Genomic DNA, 19,118 nt, shown 5'->3' on the forward strand with positions numbered 1-19,118 from the left:
TAACAACTGTAAATTTTCGTAATAACATAATAAGTTGAGACATATTTAAAAGTTATGACGCCTACTTTGCGAGATAATTATTTGGTCCAATCAGCTTCTTCCATGTCAGCTCGCCACGGAATCAACACCGGCTATATATAGGCGACGAAATAGTATGGCGTTGGATTCAGTACCACCGATTAGAAAGCACAGAACAAAAGTTTGAAAGAGTGTGTATGTAATAGCTTACGAAATATACATTTTTACTAAAGTCTTTTTTTTTCAAACAACTGCCTTTCAACATTCAGTTTATCGATGTTCTATGGTTGTATTCGTTGTATTTGACTGGTTTTGACTTTTGACGGATTGACGTGTTTCTTCGGCCGGCGAATATTGTAATTTATTAGTGAAAATGTTTTTAAAATTGTGTTTAGCTGGTGAGTTTTTATAACAGAATTTTACATATTTTTTAACTCGTGTTAATATATTTTCATTATTATCTGCTAACCTCAAATGTAGAATCCCAAAATTGCCGAAGATTTATACTAACTACCTCATCGAATACCGTGGTTATTATTTAATTTATTTGATAGTATAAAAAGCTTAAGTTTGGTTCGAATACTCCTCGTTATTGCGTTTATTATAAGAACGATTTTATTGGTTTTTTTCAGTGTTCTCACTAGCTTTCATCAACAATGTTTGTGCCATGTATCCCTCGAGTGGGGATGTCGTGGATCTTACCCCGGCTAACTTTGATAGAATGGTAAAGCAAAGCGACTCCATTTGGCTAGTTGAGTTCTACGCCCCGTGGTGTGGTCATTGTAAGAGTCTGGTTCCAGAGTTCACCAAAACGGCAAAGGCATTGAAGGTAAGCCAAATTCATTGCAATTATACAAAGTTTTCCTCACTTACACTGCGAACCTTTGGGGTTGATTATTCATAAAAAACCTGGCAAAAAAAGTTGTCATTTTTTTCATTAGTGCACAAATAAAGAAATGATAAAATTCTTATGTTTGTGAGTTTTACAGATCATTCACATTAATCTTTACACATAGATTATAACATGCGTTACGTTTATCCTTAAGCTATTTTTCGTTTGGAAATTTTAATATCCTTGTTGATATTATACCTATATGTATAATAATAATTGCTTCATTTTCTCCAGGCGTAACTAAATGCTTCATAAAATTTTACAAACTTATACTAACAAATATCTACCTGTGCAGTTAGACACTCTTTGTAGTCCAAGCAGAGAATGGATAACTGATAATTTCTCATGTTGACTTTTGTAAAATTTTATTCTACTCCAATGGTACTGCACCGTTGAAATACTTAATAACCACTTCACGTAATATTGTTTTTATTCTATTCCAATGGTATTGAACCGTTGGATACTTGATAGTCACTTCACAGTAATATTGTTTTCATTCTATTCCAATGGTATTGCACCATTGGATACTTGATAGTCACTTCACAGTAATATTGTTTTCATTCTATTCCAATGGTATTGCACCATTGGATACTTGATAGTCACTTCACAGTAATATTGTTTTCATTCTATTTCAATGGTATTGCACCATTGGATACTTGATAGTCACTTCACAGTAATATTGTTTTCATTCTATTCCAATGGTATTGCACCATTGGATACTTGATAGTCACTTCACAGTAATATTGTTTTCATTCTATTCCAATGGTATTGCACCATTGGATACTTGATAGTCACTTCACAGTAATATTGTTTTCATTCTATTCCAATGGTATTGCACCATTGGATACTTGATAGTCACTTCACAGTAATATTGTTTTATTCTATTCCAATGGTATTGCACCGTTGGATACTTGATAGTCACTTCACAGTAATATTGTTTTATTCTATTCCAATGGTATTGCACCGTTGGATACTTGATAGTCACTTCACAGTAATATTGTTTTTATTCTATTCCAATGGTATTGCACCGTTGGATACTTGATAGTCACTTCACCGTTATATTGTTTTTATTCTATTCCAATGGTATTGCACCGTTGGATACTTGATAGTCACATAACATTAATATTGTTTTAAAAAAAAAACAGTTTTACTTCTAGTATGGCGGTCTTCCAAGGCAATCATTTTCTTTTTAAATACTTCTATTTGAATTTCACTTGTGTTTTCGGTAATGAATGAATGCAAATCTTGGAAGCGGAAATAACCCACTTCCCGACATCCGATCGAGCTGAAACTCAGTATATAGACTTGTTGTCGATAACAATGCATCGTGGACATATAAGCATTTGTCAGAAATCTATAGGAAAGAAGGTACAATGCACAGTAAAAAAAAAATTAAGTTTTAAAAGACATTTTAAAAGTTCACAGCAGTTTAAGAGCCAGACCCTTGGAGGAGGTTCAATCCACAGTCCAACAATAATCTTTCTTTAATTATGTCGAAAATAGATGTTGTTTAAGTTTGAATTTTTTCAAGGAACTGGATAAATGTCATATTCTAACCACACACTCTCAATTCCAAATCCAAACACTAATAATTACAATAAACAGATATAATATTAAATAAGAATATTTTAGGGTATCGCCAAAGTTGGTGCGGTAAACGCTGACGAGCATCGCTCCCTGGGCAGCGAGTATGGAGTTTCTGGCTTCCCTACCCTGAAGATCTTCGGTCTGGACAAGAACAACCCGGAAAAATACAGTGGGGGCCGCACGGCTGCCGATATGGTGGACGGAGTCCTAAAAGCCGCCAAGGAGAAGGCCCAGTCTGTCCTGGGGGGCAAGTCTGGCGGGGGCTCCTCTAAGGTAAATGTGACGGCTGGACGGCAGCGCCACGGACACCACTGAAGCCTTGTAAAGGACACACCTTACACAATATAGCACATTTAATTATATTTATCTAGTATTATATTTTCTTGGTATCTTATTTTCACTATCTCACTCCTTTCTATATACACATTATATGTAGACCTATATTTATCTTTATTTAGAACAGTACCTCTACATAAATATGTAAATGTACATTTACTATCAAATAGAGTCTGCTGACTTATCCTGGCGATATTAAAACATTTGCAACTCTCTATTTAGAACAGTATATAAATAATTTTTTAAAGATATTACATATTATTAGTAACATCATATTATAATTGATTTAAAATAAATGTGTTACGGTGTTAAAATTGTTCCTATTAAAACAAATATAACTTATACATCAATTTTTTGTTTTATAAATCATTCTATAATAAGGCAGTAATCATATTTACATCTTGTCATGTCAATAAAATTTACTATAGTGCGAAATACGATACAACTGTATTAACAGTATTATGAATTTTTATATCATTGACCAATAAAGTAACGACATTCAAAATTTAAGACCAAATTAAAAAAAGAAATATACATAACAATATAATGTAAGCAGTTCTGATACAGTGCAACTACTTAAAGGTACAAAAAGTGTTTTTCAAACTGCTGTTATTCAAGCTTATTTTATTCAATTCAAACTGAAAGCAAAACAGGAAAAAAAATAATCAAATGTGATGATAAAAAATATCAATAACATAATAAGTTTTCTGACATATTCGATTGAATGTTATGAATTTAGTGAGGCTCGTGTTAAACAAATCCATGTCTGAGCTTAATCTATTAAACACGCTACAGCTTCTTATAAATACATTATCAAGATAATTAGTATTGCTCTTAGAAATATAAGATGTGTCCGGAGTAACTCTTAAAATGGACATTTGAAGTTAATATTTTGTAATAGGTACAGGCTTTCAATCGTGAATTATTTTATAAAGCATTACTAGGTCCTAATATTTCGCAAGCGATAAGAAAAAATCTTCAAAGACTTCTGAACTCTTTCTTTGGTTGATATAAATCAATTTTGGAGAAGAACCCACCAGCTATTTCATCACGTTCAATATAAATTTGGTTTCACCCCACATTAACTTTTGCATGCAATCGTATCGACAGTTAATAAGGCATTAAATCAGTAATGATGCGCAGTGGTGTCAACCCATGATATGGAAACTTTGGTTGCCGATAATGTTCTACGTGAGGGTATTGAAAAACCTAAGCTAGTTGGGCCAAATAGGTCTAACATGATGTCTGTTTTATTCTCTCTTTAATTCTATTTATTCGGATCATATGCGTGTGTCTGCGATCCTCAGCTCGGTAATGACGACACTCAACTGTTATAATATTTGTTGTACACGTGTGCGGTTTTATATAATATTTAATTACTTCTCGTTTTACAGGGTGATTCAAATGATGTTGTCAAGCTGACTGACTCCAACTTCGACAAACTTGTGATGGAGAGTGATGACCTATGGCTGGTTGAATTCTACGCTCCCTGGTGCGGACACTGCAAGTCTCTGGAACCTCACTGGGCCAAGGCGGCTACTGAGCTCAAGGGAAAGGTAAGATTAAATTAACATTTTATGGGTCTTGTACACATTCGCCCAATGCATGGGGCCAACGTTGGCCGGTTTAAAACGGTCATGTCGTTAAGATGGCAAATCGAAAATGGCACATTATAAATCGTTATAGAAAATTTATTCGTTTACATAAAAATAAACTAAATATCCTTTTTTTTTATATTGTAATTTTTTTTTGAGAAAAAAAATAATAACCTTGTGAATACCGCACAACTGAGTCCCAACCGTATGGAGCTAGTATGGTATGTTGTGAGGCTGAAGGTAGTGGAGAGGGGGCTTATTCAGATCTGGTCACCAAACACGGCTAAAGCCATTTCGAACAACGTTTCTGCATGTTGGCCTTACACCAGGTCGATACTGATAGAATCTTCCACTCTGGAACGTATATTATTTTACTGTGTACTATATATTATTTAAAATGAGTAAATTGTGAAATAACACAAATTAATCATAGACAATTCACTTGCGAATGCCGGGATTTGAACCCATGACCTTCAGATTGCTCGTCGAGAACCTTACCCCATCCACCATGGAGGCCGTCAAATCTAAATGGGGTGGAAATTATCGCTGCCGCAACAATTTATTTGTACAGCACGTTTAATTATTAATCATCGTAAACGTAAATAATCACTCACGCAATACAGTGAAACCTCTATCTATCGTTCCTCGAATAATCGTTTTCCCGGATGTATCATTTATTTCTTCTAGTCCGAATTCATTTCATACAAAAATAGATCGCATCGATCGTTTCTATGTCCACCATTTTCTCGCATTCATCGTAGGAATTACGTCGCGTATTTGACATATTTTGTCTGTGTTGAAACGGCGCCAGACGGCACTCGTTACGATGCGCGAAACTTTTCATAGAGAAAGAGAAAGAATAACAGTTTGTCGCCGCCGTCAGTCGCTAGTTGTCGTCAGTTGTCGCTAATTACCCGAACTTAGTGGAGTGTGTGCAGTTATCCTTTTTGAGCCTTCAAACTATCTTCGAAATGAGCCGTTCGATAAAAAAAGTACGTACTCTTCAAGAAATATTGAAAATTATCGAAGAGGTGGAAAAAAACCCCGCTGAAAAACGCGTCGATATAGCCAAGCGTTTAGGAATTGCGGCATCCACGTTAAATTCTATTTTCTTGAAAAAAAACGAAATTCGGGAGCAAATTCAAAAGTGCGGAAAATCTTCGAAAACTAGGAAAACCAGTAAAGAATCAAAGTTTAGCGAACTGGAGAAAATTCTTTTCTCTTGGTACCAACAATCTCGTGCCGTTAACATTCCGATTGATGGGAGCATTGTTCGAGAAAAGGCAAAACAAATTGCGGAGAGATTGGCATTAACGATTTTGCAGCATCGAACGGGTGGATAAGTCGTTTTAAAGATCGCCACGGTCTTGTGTACAAGAAGCTCGCAGGAGAGTCCGCATCCGTAGATCTGGAAAGAACTTCGCTATGGATAAATGAGCTTCCAAAACTGTTGGAAAATTACGAGCCTCGGAATATTTACAATGCTGATGAAACAGGACTCTTTTATAATTGTCTGCCCGACGGCACACTCACGATAAAGGGCGAGTCCTGCCACGGTGGTAAGGGGTCGAAAGAGAGGATCTCTGTGTTATTTTGCGTTAACAGTGATGGAAGTGACATGCGCGAGCCACTCGTTATTGGCAAATCGTTAAAGCCTAGGTGTTTTAAAAACACAAAAACTTTACCAGTAAAATATTACGCGAACAAAAAGGCATGGATGACCACAAACATTTTTAATTTGTTTTTAAGGGACCTTGATGCGGAAATGCGCGTAAAGCAATGAAACATTTTATTGTTCATAGACAACTGTGCAGCGCACCCAACTGAGACGACATTTTTGAAGAATGTAAAAGTTATTTTTTATCCTGCAAACTGTACGAGCGTTTTGCAACCATTAGATATGGGAATTATCAAATGTTTCAAAGGATTTTATCGGAAACAACTTGTGCAGAAGGCTGTGTGTTTGATGGATTCGGGCACTTCAGTAAATAAGGCAACTTTAAAGATTGACATTCTACAAGCGTTGCATTTCACATTGACTGCTTGGCGTCAGGTCAAACAGACAACAGTTGTAAACTGTTTCAACAAATGCGGTTACAATAGAGTGTCAGAATCTTTAGATGAACAACTAGAACACGTTGAGGTTTCTGAAGATGATTGGCTTAGATTAGATACTCAAACAAATTTTAACAATTTTGTTACTTTCGACGACAATATTCCAACGTGTGGGATAGAAACTATCGAAAGCTTGTGTGACGCAAGATTGACGGAGACAACAGAAGAGGTCGATATTGATGAAGAGGAGCCGCTGCCTGTACCTTCATTTTCAGAAGCATGCACACTCTTTGAAAGGTTGAAAACTTTCTACTACGCACACTCAATATCTGATGCCGAAAAAAATATCATTTGCAAAGCTGAAAATATACTATTGACTTGCGGAAATAAAACAGTAAAAAAACAAATGTCCATGAAAGATTATGTATTTACAATGCAATAAACTTTAAACAAATTTTGGTTCTGTTTAGCTTTGTATTTTTTTAAATAAATACATTTATTTACATCTAAAACTTATTTGCTTCTTATAATTTTAATCTACCAACGGTTATGCAGATTGGAGGAAGGTATCTTTACTGGATCGTATCTCCTTGTGTTTTGTCCTCTTAATCCCGCATTCATCGTTTATTTCAATAGGTCCCTTTAAAACCAATAGATAGAGGTTTCACTGTATTTAACACGACTGCCTCCGCTGAACGCGTATTGCGAACTGGAGATGCGGCCAACGTGTGAACGCTGTTAGCGGGTTGGCGCCAAGATCCTTTTATGTGTGCACGAAAACCGACTTATTACAATTTGATAGAAAGCTGAAAGGCACTTAGAATTTACAAATAACGGGGACCTTACAAATTTAATAAAAACATACAACACTGAATGGTCATTTGATGACAATATTTCATTTGAATTTCTGCAAAAAAAATGGGCATTGTTTTTTATTCTCTCATTTGTAAGTTAAGTTTCGAACACCTTTTGTATTTACACAATAATTATTTTTATTTTTCCACAAATCGCCATTACACTGTTATCTCAAATTATTCAATCACGATTTTGGAATTATCTTTACCATGAATTTATTAAAACATGCAGGCATTTGATTACTGTTGCAAGAGCATATTATCAATCAATATTCTTATCATATATTTATATTTAAATGACATTTTTATTTTACTACGTATGAATAAATACTAAACTCTAATACATATTTATGTGAATAACAATTTAACCCTTTGTACCATAAGCACCTAACTATCTAACCATCACGCCGTTTGCAGGGGTAGGCAGAGAGGACGGACCGTCACGCAACTCTGTCTTGGCACACACTCCTTGCCTCATTCACATTTATATATACTATTCTATTATTCTGACTCTTGACATGGCCCGACTCAAGTATCTGATTCCCTTGATCTTGCCATGTCTTCCTCGGGCGTCCTCTACTTCTGCTACCATTCACATTTGCGTCATATATTCTCCTTACACTCTTCTTCGTTCATTCGCTCCAAATGCCCAAACCATCTAAGCGTCCCTTTCTCAATCTTACTCCTTTTATAAGCACCTCATCTTCCTAATGCGTTTGGTGATGCATAAGTATCCCCTTTCTTTTCATGAATGAGTCAATATTGACTAATGAAACCACTCGCTGATTGGATTATCAACACCATTCTCTTCAAGAAAGCCATCTTACTGGTCTTCTCTTCTACATTACTTCTCTACAGACTTCTACATATATCTAAAATACATTCTACATATAGTACAAATGACTTGATAAGTAAATAATAATAATATTTGGATGATTCGTATAGCGTCATTTTTGTGCAAAATCACCTCAAGGGCGCTGTACAAATATATAATACACTTCTACAATGATCTAGGTTGTTACTAAATATATATGGAGAAAATATACAGAACCATACTTACCTCGTAGGTCACGTGAGATTAACACTTCATTAACATTAACTAATTGTTTATTAGCAAATCGAGTAAGATAATAAATAAATAACAAATTCCGACCAGTTGTACAATATTTAACACATAATTTAGTACTCTTGTAAATTATGTCTTAAAGGTATAAAAAAATCTATAAATGTATAAAAATCAATATGTTTTTATATAACCCTGATGAAGGTTCAGGGTGAACCGAAACCGGTCGGTTTTATATATTTAAAATATATACAATAAAGTGGTATTAAAAACTAAGTTCTTTTATTCTAATTACTTTATTTCTTTGCTTGTCAGGTCAAATTGGGAGCGCTGGACGCCACCGAGAACCAAATCAAGGCAGGTCAATACGGAGTTCAAGGGTACCCGACCATCAAGATGTTCTCATCGGGCAAGAAAGACTCCGACTCAGTGTCAGAATACACCGGAGGCAGAACAGCTAGTGAAATAGTCAACTGGGCTTTAGAAAAAGTGTCAGAAAATATTCCAGCTCCAGAATTAATTCAGGTAAAAAAATTTAATGAAAATTCAATTTAACACACATTTTATTTATAATGCTGCTAATGTTCTGAAATTGTAATAATTTTTATGAATCTGTCTATTCCATACATATACCATTCAAAGTATTATTAGAGAATAACAAGTTTTTTTCTATATTATTGTAGGTTGTCAATGAAAAGTCTATGCAAGATACATGTGGTAACAAACCACTGTGCGTAGTTTCAGTATTGCCTCATATTTTGGACTGTGATGCGGCTTGCAGAAATGCATTCTTAAATATCCTCAAGACTATGGGAGAGAAGTACAAGAAGAAGATGTGGGGGTATGTTGAATCAGTCATTTATTATTATCAATCAATCAACCTGTATACTTGGTGTGTTCAAAAGTATTAAACTAATATATATAAACCTGTGTTGCGAAGGTTGAAGATGTGTTTGGTGTAAAAATTAAAGAATGTGATATTTTATAACATATTTATTCTGTTGTGGGAATATAACAGCCGTGAATACATTTTAAAAATATCTTATATATCACATAAGTAATTAATCAAAGACACAGCAAGGATTATATAAGTAATCGCAGCGCAAAAGGAGTAAGTTATTTTTATTAGCGCATTAAATATAAGTAAGTAGTGACTGCCTGAGTACCTTCCCGCTGTCGCTTATATAAGGTGCGAATGCATCTAGAATCATCCAGCGGCTAGGTAGATGGGCAGTACCTACGGTGTTTGCTAGTAAGTTCCAATTCGATTCAAGCTGCACCTAAGAACGTTTCCGAACATTTTAGTTGCTATCAGTACAAATTTTGCTGTCCGTAACGCTGAAGATTCTAGCGGCTGTCCCATGGCTGTAGGAATAGCGCGGTAGTTTCAGGTACCGTCCGGCTTTACCTCTAGGCAACGGCCGAAGTGTCCGGTAGTTTCTATGACAGCCTAGGCATTTTAGCGCTTGGCACCGTGTACTTAGCAGTACCTGACACCGTCCGAGTGGAGTAGTGGCATACCACTACACCTGCTTAAAGAAATGAAGCACGGAATGTGGCCATCGGTGGAGATGTGCAGAGGACATTCTTGCGCATGTGTGTGAATTTTTCCCGCCTGCAGAAAGCATTGAGTGCCCGTCAGGTTTCTAAATAAGAAGATTTAGGCAGTGATGTAGCACCAAATCGTTCCGCATTTTGCAACCCAATGGTTGCTTAATACACTAATGTCTCACTCGCAGGCCGACTGCCAGCGACTAACGCTTTCTGCGGGCAGGAAAAAATTTACACGTGCGCATGAATGTCTCCACCGAAGGACACATCTCGTGCTTCATTTACACGGTAAAAATAAAGATTCAATACTTTTGAACACAATGGTACATACATCATTAGATTTCGTTGCCAGTAACCCGAGCCTTTATTATTATTTATTTTTTATCTGATACATACACGTTGCCTTCCTCTCTGAGACATATAATGTTCTGAAAAGGGTAGTAGATAATGCATAAACTTTGTATTCTTTAAAAGTGCCGAGGTATGCAGTTTAAGTTTTTGTGCTTGTTTAAATATTAATGTATAATATAATTTATCTCCAGATGGCTGTGGAGCGAGGGCGGAGCACAACCGGGAGTGGAGGAGGCGCTGGAGATCGGTGGGTTCGGCTATCCCGCTATGGCTGTTGTTAACATTAAGAAAATGAAATACTCCATCCTGAGAGGATCTTTTTCAGAGCAAGGAATCAATGAGTTCCTCAGGTAATAATATTTACTTTTCCAAATGTTTTTTGTTGTTCCAAAATAATAATTTATTTTTATGATATGGAGGTTTTAGGCGAGATTCTGCAAATTGTATAATTAAAAGTCAAAACTAATCATAGAATAAAAACAACTCAATCACTCACTCTACGTACAATAAGGAAAATTATGGCCAAATGATTTAGAAATTGAAGCATTATTTAAGTAATTTATTTTGTTAATTCTATCTATTTCACATAATAACTTGACGGGTCATTATATATTACTTAACCTTTAGGCTGCTTTCAAATGTATGGTTATATTACTTAACCTCCATGCTGCACCTTTTTCATCTCGTCTCGCCGACCAATAATACTTTTTAAAACTGTAACTAAACACATTTCATGTTATCGTTCCTTGTCTAAACCACACTCAAATTATGCATCCATATCTTAAGTATTCATAAATAACCTAAAATAATTGTTTTGGGTTGTGTTAATATAAACAAAATGAAATATTACTGAGCAGATACAACATTACTGAATACACGGGCAGTGGGCGGTGGGCTGTACCGAGGCATATATTTGTGTTTGATTTTTTAATCCGATTGTTTGATCTATACGTCCATATCATTAGCTATTCATTTTTTTCAATAACGGTTTGTTTATAATACTGTATGCAATCTTACAAATATTTTCTTTATAAACTTTGAAAATAAAGTTCCCATTTTTTATAGTAATTATTTAAACTATCCTACATGTATGTTAAAATTTAATTTATATTATTATATTATGCTATATATCAATTTGGTAGGCGGGAATGGGTACCGCCGCCCTGGGAACCATTTATTGGATTACCAACACCTCTGCCACAGGTCACCCCAAGTGGTTCGCTACGTTTGGTGACTTAGCAGGGGTACCCGGGTTCATGGGTTAAGGTTTGCCCGGGTCTTGGTGGCGGGTGCGTCGGCCCACCTTCTGCGTGGCGGGCCGGTTGGGAGATGCTGGTTGAGGGAGACCCTTTACAACCGGTTACCGCTGTCCGGGCCGCTCGATAGTACAGGGGCCCGACCCTCAGGCTCACGACTAAGGGTGGGCTGCCCCATCAGCGAGTGAAAAAACCCCGCCACTGCTGTTGTGCCGGTTCGTGACCGGAGGGGACCCAGCAGCAGCGTTTGGGGCGCATTGGATGCCCTCTCCAGCCGGACTCTCCCAGCCTATCGCCTAGCACCACAGTGGGTGGGCTGGAACCAAACGCTCATCACTCCTGGACAGCCTGAACCCCAGATTCTTACCCACCCCTCATACCTTTCCTTTCCAGACCTTTCCTTTCACCTCCTACCCTTATAAAAAAAAAAATAAATAAATTCATGAACATACAACACAACAATTTTAACATCGTTACAGCGACGAGTAGCAGGCGTCCCCGGTGCGGGCCAAAACTGTTGGTAAATTTTGCCAACATTCGCGGCCTGCACACAAATTTAAATTCCGTCCATCACCATCTTTTGTCCCAACGTCCCAACCTTCTTTTCCTATCCGAAACTCAGATAGCCGAGCCGCCAGACTCCTCCTATCTGGACTGCCCGGGCTTTACCCTCGCAAGCAAATTCCGACTGAAAGGAGGAGTCTGCCTCTATAGTCGAGCTGACGTCAACTGTGTACGACTATTGAGTCTGGAAAACTCCAGATTCGACGTAATGTGGGTGCGCGTCAATCTTGCCAATACGGCAAGATTCTACGCATGTCTATACCGCTCACCGAACCATAGCGAATCAGACACTTCCGAGCTCTTCAAAAATTTGAGCGATACTATTGATGATCTCTTGCCCCGCTACCCTTCGGCCGAGTTTGTTGTTCTGGGGGACTTCAATGTTCATAACGAACCATGGTTGAAGTTCTCAGGCCCAACGGACTCGGCTGGCCGACAGGCGGAATCCTTTGCCATTTGCTACGGATTAGAGCAATTGGTTCAGGAGCCTACAAGGGTTCCTGATGTCCAGACTCACCGCTCCAATCTGTTAGACCTATTCTTAACTACTGTGCCACACGGTTATAAGATTGACGTCACAGCGCCTCTGGGATCATCTGACCACTGCCTAGTGACGACATCAATCCCCGTTAGCCTCAGACCAACCAATGAGAGGCTGAGGAGAAAAGTGTGGCACTATAGGTCAGCAGATTGGTTCGGTATGCGGGCCCATTTCAACGCTTTTCCGTGGTCAGCTGTTTGTTTTCGGACTTCGGACCCTTCAAGATGTGCCCAGGAGATTGGTGAAGTCATCAAATCGGCGATGGATGGCTTCATACAATCGACTACTAAAGAAACTGGTGTGGGCTCAAAGCCGTGGTTCAGTCGACAATGCTCCGAAGCAGTCCGACGAAAAAACGCGGCTTACCGAGCCTACAACACATCTCGAACGCCCGAAAGCAGATCAGCATACAACAAATCGGCAAAGGAATGCAAGAGAATCATCAATAGGTCGAAATTCGAACACGACCTGCAGATCAGCAAAAAGCTGGCTGCCTGCCCGCATGGCAGCAGAGCATTCTGGTCGCTTGCGGGCTCAATAGGTCGAAATTTTTGCAAACCCAGTTTGCCACCTCTTACCAGACCTGACGGCTCACTAGCAAACACCGCCACCGAAAAGGCTAACTTATTAGGGAAAATGTTTGCGGAAAACTCGACCCTCGACGACGGGGGTGCTGTTCCGCCGTCGGTTCCTCACTGCGGCTTCTATATGAAAAAGCTGAGGATCCGGCATCGGGATGTACTCCACGTCATACGGGGGCTCGATGTTAACAAAGCTAGTGGACCTGATGGAATACCTGCCCTGGTATTGCAGAGGTGTGCTGCGGAAATAGTTCCAGTTTTGACAAAGCTCTTCAAAATGTCCCTGAAGTGTGGCACTGTGCCCTCTGATTGGAAAAAAGCGGTCATTCACCCTATTCCCAAGAAAGGTGACCGCTCCAACCCGGCCAACTACCGCCCCATAGCGATCACATCAGTTCTGTCCAAAGTGATGGAACGTGTGATCAACGACAAACTGCTCACATACCTCGAGAAGAACAAAATTATCAACGACCGTCAATACGGATTCCGGCGGAACCGCTCGTGCGGTGATCTTCTCGCGTATGTGACGCATGTTTGGGGGCGGTGCCTGGAACGTCACGGTGAGACCCAAACGGTCGCACTAGACATATCCAAGGCCTTTGACCGGGTCTGGCACCGAGGACTTGTCAACAAATTGCATTCTTACGGACTTCCCGCATCCCTGTGTACGTGGATTGCTGACTTTTTAAGGGATAGGTCGATTCAGGCGGTTGCTGACGGTTTCACCTCTTCCTCGCACTCCATAAATGCTGGCGTCCCACAGGGATCGGTTCTGTCTCCGACTTTGTTTTTGTTGCACATCAATGACCTTTTGACATGTGCACCGATTCATTGTTACGCGGATGACAGTACAGTTCATGATAGCTTTTTGTTTGACAAGCCCCCAAAGGGCACACAAACTCCAACGGCTCGGAGGGCTTTGAAGCAGAGAATGGACGGTTATCTCGAGAGTATTTCCTCCTGGGGTAAAAATAATCTCGTCGAATTTAATGTTTCAAAGACCCAATCCTGTCTGATTACGTCTAAAAGGGATCCAAATGATAATCTAGTCTCCTTCAACGGAAGCAATCTTCCGAACAGGCCTTCCATTGATATGCTTGGTGTAACTATAAGTGACCAGCTCAGGTACGGGGGCTCCATCGAAGCCAGAGTAAAGTTGGCCTCTCAGAAGCTGGGCGTACTGTACAGGGCCCGCAGATACTTTAATAGTACACAACTGCTCACCCTGTACAAATCGCAAGTGCGCCCTACTGTCGAATTTGGCAGCCATCTCTGGTCTGGAGCCCCTAAATACCTGAAAAAAACCCTTGACTCTGTGCAGAAACGGGCGGTCCGTTTGATAGATTCCCCAATCTTAACAAACGGACTGCAATCTTTAGAGCACAGGCGTCAAGTAGGTATGCTGTCCTTGTTCTATCGGTATTACAATGGAAGATGCTCTGAGGAACTAGCGTCATTGATCCCTTCGGCACCGGTGCGTAGTCGGGATACACGCCAAACGCGCGCCCAACATTTGTACACAGTTGACACTTGTCACATGAGAACGGGTCGCTTCTACGATTCGTTCTTAAGTTCAACAGCTCGGCTGTGGAACGAACTGCCGGCCTCTGTGTTTCCTCCCTCCTACAACATGGGACTCTTCAAGACCCATGTTCACTCCTTCCTCTCCAAAAAAAGACCCTCCACACAGCATCCCCAAAGATGACATAGGCCCCGAGGGAAATTATTTTCTTCAGGGCCTCCTGTGTGGAGTAAATATAAAAAAATGCTATGCTATTTTATTTGTCAAAACTAAGGGAAAAAAATTGTTAGAGAAGTCATCACAAATTTTTACCCACATTTCAAAAACTCTGCAAATTAAATGTCACTCTACTTTAAAAAAGAACAATAAATATATGAACACATTTTAATAATACAGAATTTAATCTTTTAAAATATAATAAAACTGTTTTAACCTCTCAGACAAAGACTTTTATCTACTATGTGTTCCTTTGAGAACTGTCAAAACGTGATAATTTTTGTGTTATTTACGAGTTTTGCTAAAAGCTTCATAACTCACGTTTTGGGAAACTTAGCCTCATTCTAAAAAATGTTTTGGAAAGATTATGAAATCCACTATAGCATTGTGTTGTTATACGTAAATATTTGCGTTTCTAAATATACATTTTATGAAAACGTCAAAAATATTTAAAAATCGCTTACAATTATTTCAAAGCCTTGAAAAATGTACTTTTTTCTGAGTATCATAAAGAAATAACACTTTATATATTGAAGAAATATAATTAAAAACTATTAGTCACCTCAAAGTATTGACCGTCCAAACTAAAATATTTTTAATAAATTATTTAGAAACGCTATAAATTATGAACGAACAAGATGACAGATTCAATCGGCTTAGATAATGCAACTCTACGTTCCATAGATATTCTTTAATACAGACGCGTAGCGTTATTCATTATCGATACTCTGTTTTTTTAAATCATGGCAATAATAATAATAATAATAATAATTGGATGACTTGTATAGCGCCGTTTTTGTGCAAAATCACCTCAAGGGCGCTGTACAAACTTATAATCTATGTTCTTACTTAACTACTTATGGAGAAAATATACAGTACAATACTTACCTGGTAGGTCACTTGAGATTAACACTATTAACATTATCGAATTGTTTATTGGCGGAATTTAGATACAGGATTTAGGACTTTATTGAAAAATTGAATACAACTGGGCTTTCTCTTAGGAATGGTATATTTAATTTAAGGGTATCACAGCTCAAAAAGGTAAGTTTTCAGTTTAGACCTGAATTCTGTTGGACTTGTTATGGATCTTAGTTCCGGAGGGAGTTTATTCCAAGCCTTCGGCCCAGATACTCCGAAAGCGCGATCACCAAACTTAGTATTTGGCTTGCGCTTAGGTTCTATCAGTCTGCCTACAGCTGATGATGTTGCTGATCTAAGCGTTGACTGCCTCAGACCAGTGTTTTCCGGGACGCATAGTTCAGAGATGTAGGGTGGGGCCATTTCATTGATGGATTTAAACACCACCCAGCACAGTTTGTACTGGATTCTTTCAGGGCACTTGAGCCAGTGAAGGTTACGAAGGTGTTCTGAAATGTGTGAATATTTTGAAACCCCGGTTATGAGCCGTGCTGCTGCATTAAACACTGATTGAAGTTTGTCAATTTGATATTTTGGAAGGCTGGCATAAATGCCGTTGCAGTAATCGAGACGTGAGACTACGTAAGAGTTGACAAGTAGTTTTGTTGCTTCTGTAGGAAGGTTTCTTCGGACAGACTTGAGTTGTCTTAGGTGAAAAAAACCGGTGCTTACAGTCCTATTTATTTGACTTTTAAACGAAAAGTCTGAATCTAAATTGACACCGAGAAGTTTAACTGTTGTTTTTGGGATGATATCGCTGCCGGAAATAGTAATAGGTGAATTGTCTATGAAATGTTGACGTTTGTTTGTGGCTGCCCAGAGAAACTCAGTCTTAGATGGATTGAGCTTCAGCTTGTTTGAAGACATCCAACGAGTTATTGCTTCTAGACATTCAGTTATACGGATCTTGAGACTATTGATTTCATTTGGAGCACAGTAAAAATAAACTTGCTGATCGTCAGCGTAGGAGTGAGACAAGAGATCAAATGACTCGATTATTTTGGCGACATCATTTGTAAAAAGGATGAAGAGAAGTGGACCCAAAACGGATCCCTGGGGTACCCCTGAAGAAAGTGTTGCGAAGTTGGAGAGTTTATTTCCAACCCTCACGGCTTGTAAGCGATTGGATAAATAGGATACCAGCCAATTTTTTATGTCGGATTTCAAACCAAATGTTTCCTCTAATCTCCTTATGAGGAATTCATGATCAATCGTGTCAAACGCTGCACTCATGTCTAGGAGTGAGATAAGTGATAACTTACCTGACTCTACGGCAAGAGTTATGTCTGATAGCATACGAAGTAGTCCGGTTTCAGTTGAGTGGAACTTTCTGTACGCAGATTGACGTTTTGTGAATAATTTATTTGAATTCAAGTGACTGGTTATTTGTGCGGCAGCAATTTTCTCCAGGATTTTTGAAATAAATGGTAGATTTGAAACGGGTCGATAATTACCTAAGTTATCGGCGTCTAGTTTTGAATTTTTCAGGATTGGTGTAACTACAGCTGACTTGAGTGGTTCAGGAAAGTCACCCGTGCTAAGTGATTTATTGAAAACGTGAACTAGGAATGGCGCTAAAACAGTAGAACATTGTTTTGCGTATGCGTTTGCAATGTTATACTAATGCGTATACTAGTGATTGAAATAAATCGATTTTTGTAAAATCTCGCGCGTTTACGTGAAAAGACGTTCTAATGTCTTGACCGCTATTATCATATTTACGTCTTTTGACGTTCTAATGTTCTGAGTGGGTAAATTTATTTTTTCATTTTATAGGGATCTCTCATTTGGACGTGGACAAACCGCACCAGTTAAAGGAGCCGAGATGCCTAAGATCTACGAAAATGAACCTTGGGACGGCAAGGACGGAGTTCTGCCCCAAGAAGATGACATAGACTTGTCAGACATCGACCTGGACAAAGACGAGTTATAGAGACTTAATACCATATCATTTTTTTTTATAATTGTGTGTTATGTCAGTCTTCAATTACTAAGATTAAAAAGTGTCAGTGAAAAAAGAACTGTGCCTGATTGTCATAGTGAATTTACCGACGAACAACATCTTTATTTTAAATAGTCTTCCTAGATTAAATCATCTTCAATCTTGTGAGTTTTAGGTTCAGTGGCCGAAAACTGCCACTATCTAGAAATGTTACAAATATTCTTAAGGTTTATACCAAAGTCTGATATAACTGTAAACGCATTTAAAGTTTCCGTTAAGGTTAAACGTAAACTTTCATAGATGGAGTTAATTTAATTATTTTATGACAATACACTTAATGTCTTAACATATTAAGACGAATTAATTGTTTGCGCCCGTACATATGCAATATGATTAAAGCGTTTTGTCCGTATAAAAACTCAATTCTTTCAAGAGAGGTATACAAATACATCATTGGATTGAATCTCTGATACAATATTGTATTTGTATGTCTTTCTTGAAATAATTGATTTTTTATTCGGACAAAAGAATTTATTCATATTCATGTTGCATATGTACGGGCGCAAACATATAATTCGTCCCAATATTGTAAAGCATAAGTTACAATAAATTGTATTTTGATAAAATAATTAAAGTAAGGCTATCTATGAATGTGTTAATTATAACATACGTTACGTTAACCCAAGTCTATGTAAATTAGTCACCAATTCATTCCTAAGTTATGTTTTTATTTTCCTCCGCTGAAACTTATAAGTGATGCCTGTTGTCACTTTCTAATGATCATCCGAGTTGGCCCCTTTTCTGGTGACAGGATGTTATCTTGAGGGGTGTATTTTTTGTATAAAAATGTGACAGAATATTTTCCATAAAAAACTTAATAATGCTCAATAATTCATTTAATTTGCATCACTAATAATAATATCTATGTAATAATTTACTCTAAGGCTCTTAATTCCTAATGAATTTTTGATAAAATATAGTTAATTCTTATTTTTATCATCTGCAAAAATAATAAAGTAATGTTTAATGTAATACAAAAAATTATGGTTTTATTTCCTTTTACATTTTTTTAACACTATGAACTGATTGTTTCTGCTATCGTGGTACGAGAACACGCCGTCAGATGGAATGCAGGAAAACACTTCTTCTTCTTGACATATAAATTTATTAATTCACAATATAATTGCAGAGGATCTTATTTTCCTCTGCTAAAACTTAAACTGAAAGAAATAAAGGTCTAGTTTCCTCTATTCTTCAGTTTTCCCTAGGTTTA

General features: G+C 37.9%; 1 protein-coding gene across 1 annotated transcript; it reads left to right on the forward strand.

Moving 5' to 3' along the window:
* Positions 1 to 313: 313 nt before the first annotated feature.
* On the forward strand, positions 314 to 18,889 carry CaBP1 (Protein disulfide-isomerase A6 homolog CaBP1). The gene is made up of 8 exons (XM_089651170.1): positions 314 to 416; positions 651 to 847; positions 2,543 to 2,770; positions 4,228 to 4,389; positions 8,716 to 8,925; positions 9,084 to 9,241; positions 10,494 to 10,652; positions 17,680 to 18,889. Exons 1-8 carry the CDS (start codon positions 392 to 394, stop codon positions 17,834 to 17,836), a joined length of 1,296 nt encoding a protein of 431 aa, XP_089507296.1. The 5' UTR covers positions 314 to 391; the 3' UTR covers positions 17,837 to 18,889.
* The last annotated feature ends 229 nt before the right edge of the window (positions 18,890 to 19,118 follow it).

The sequence above is a fragment of the Hesperophylax consimilis genome, chromosome 3 (assembly GCF_061612785.1).
Source record: "Hesperophylax consimilis isolate HC1 chromosome 3, BYU_Hcon_1.0, whole genome shotgun sequence".
NCBI classification, from domain to species: Eukaryota; Metazoa; Arthropoda; class Insecta; order Trichoptera; family Limnephilidae; genus Hesperophylax; species Hesperophylax consimilis.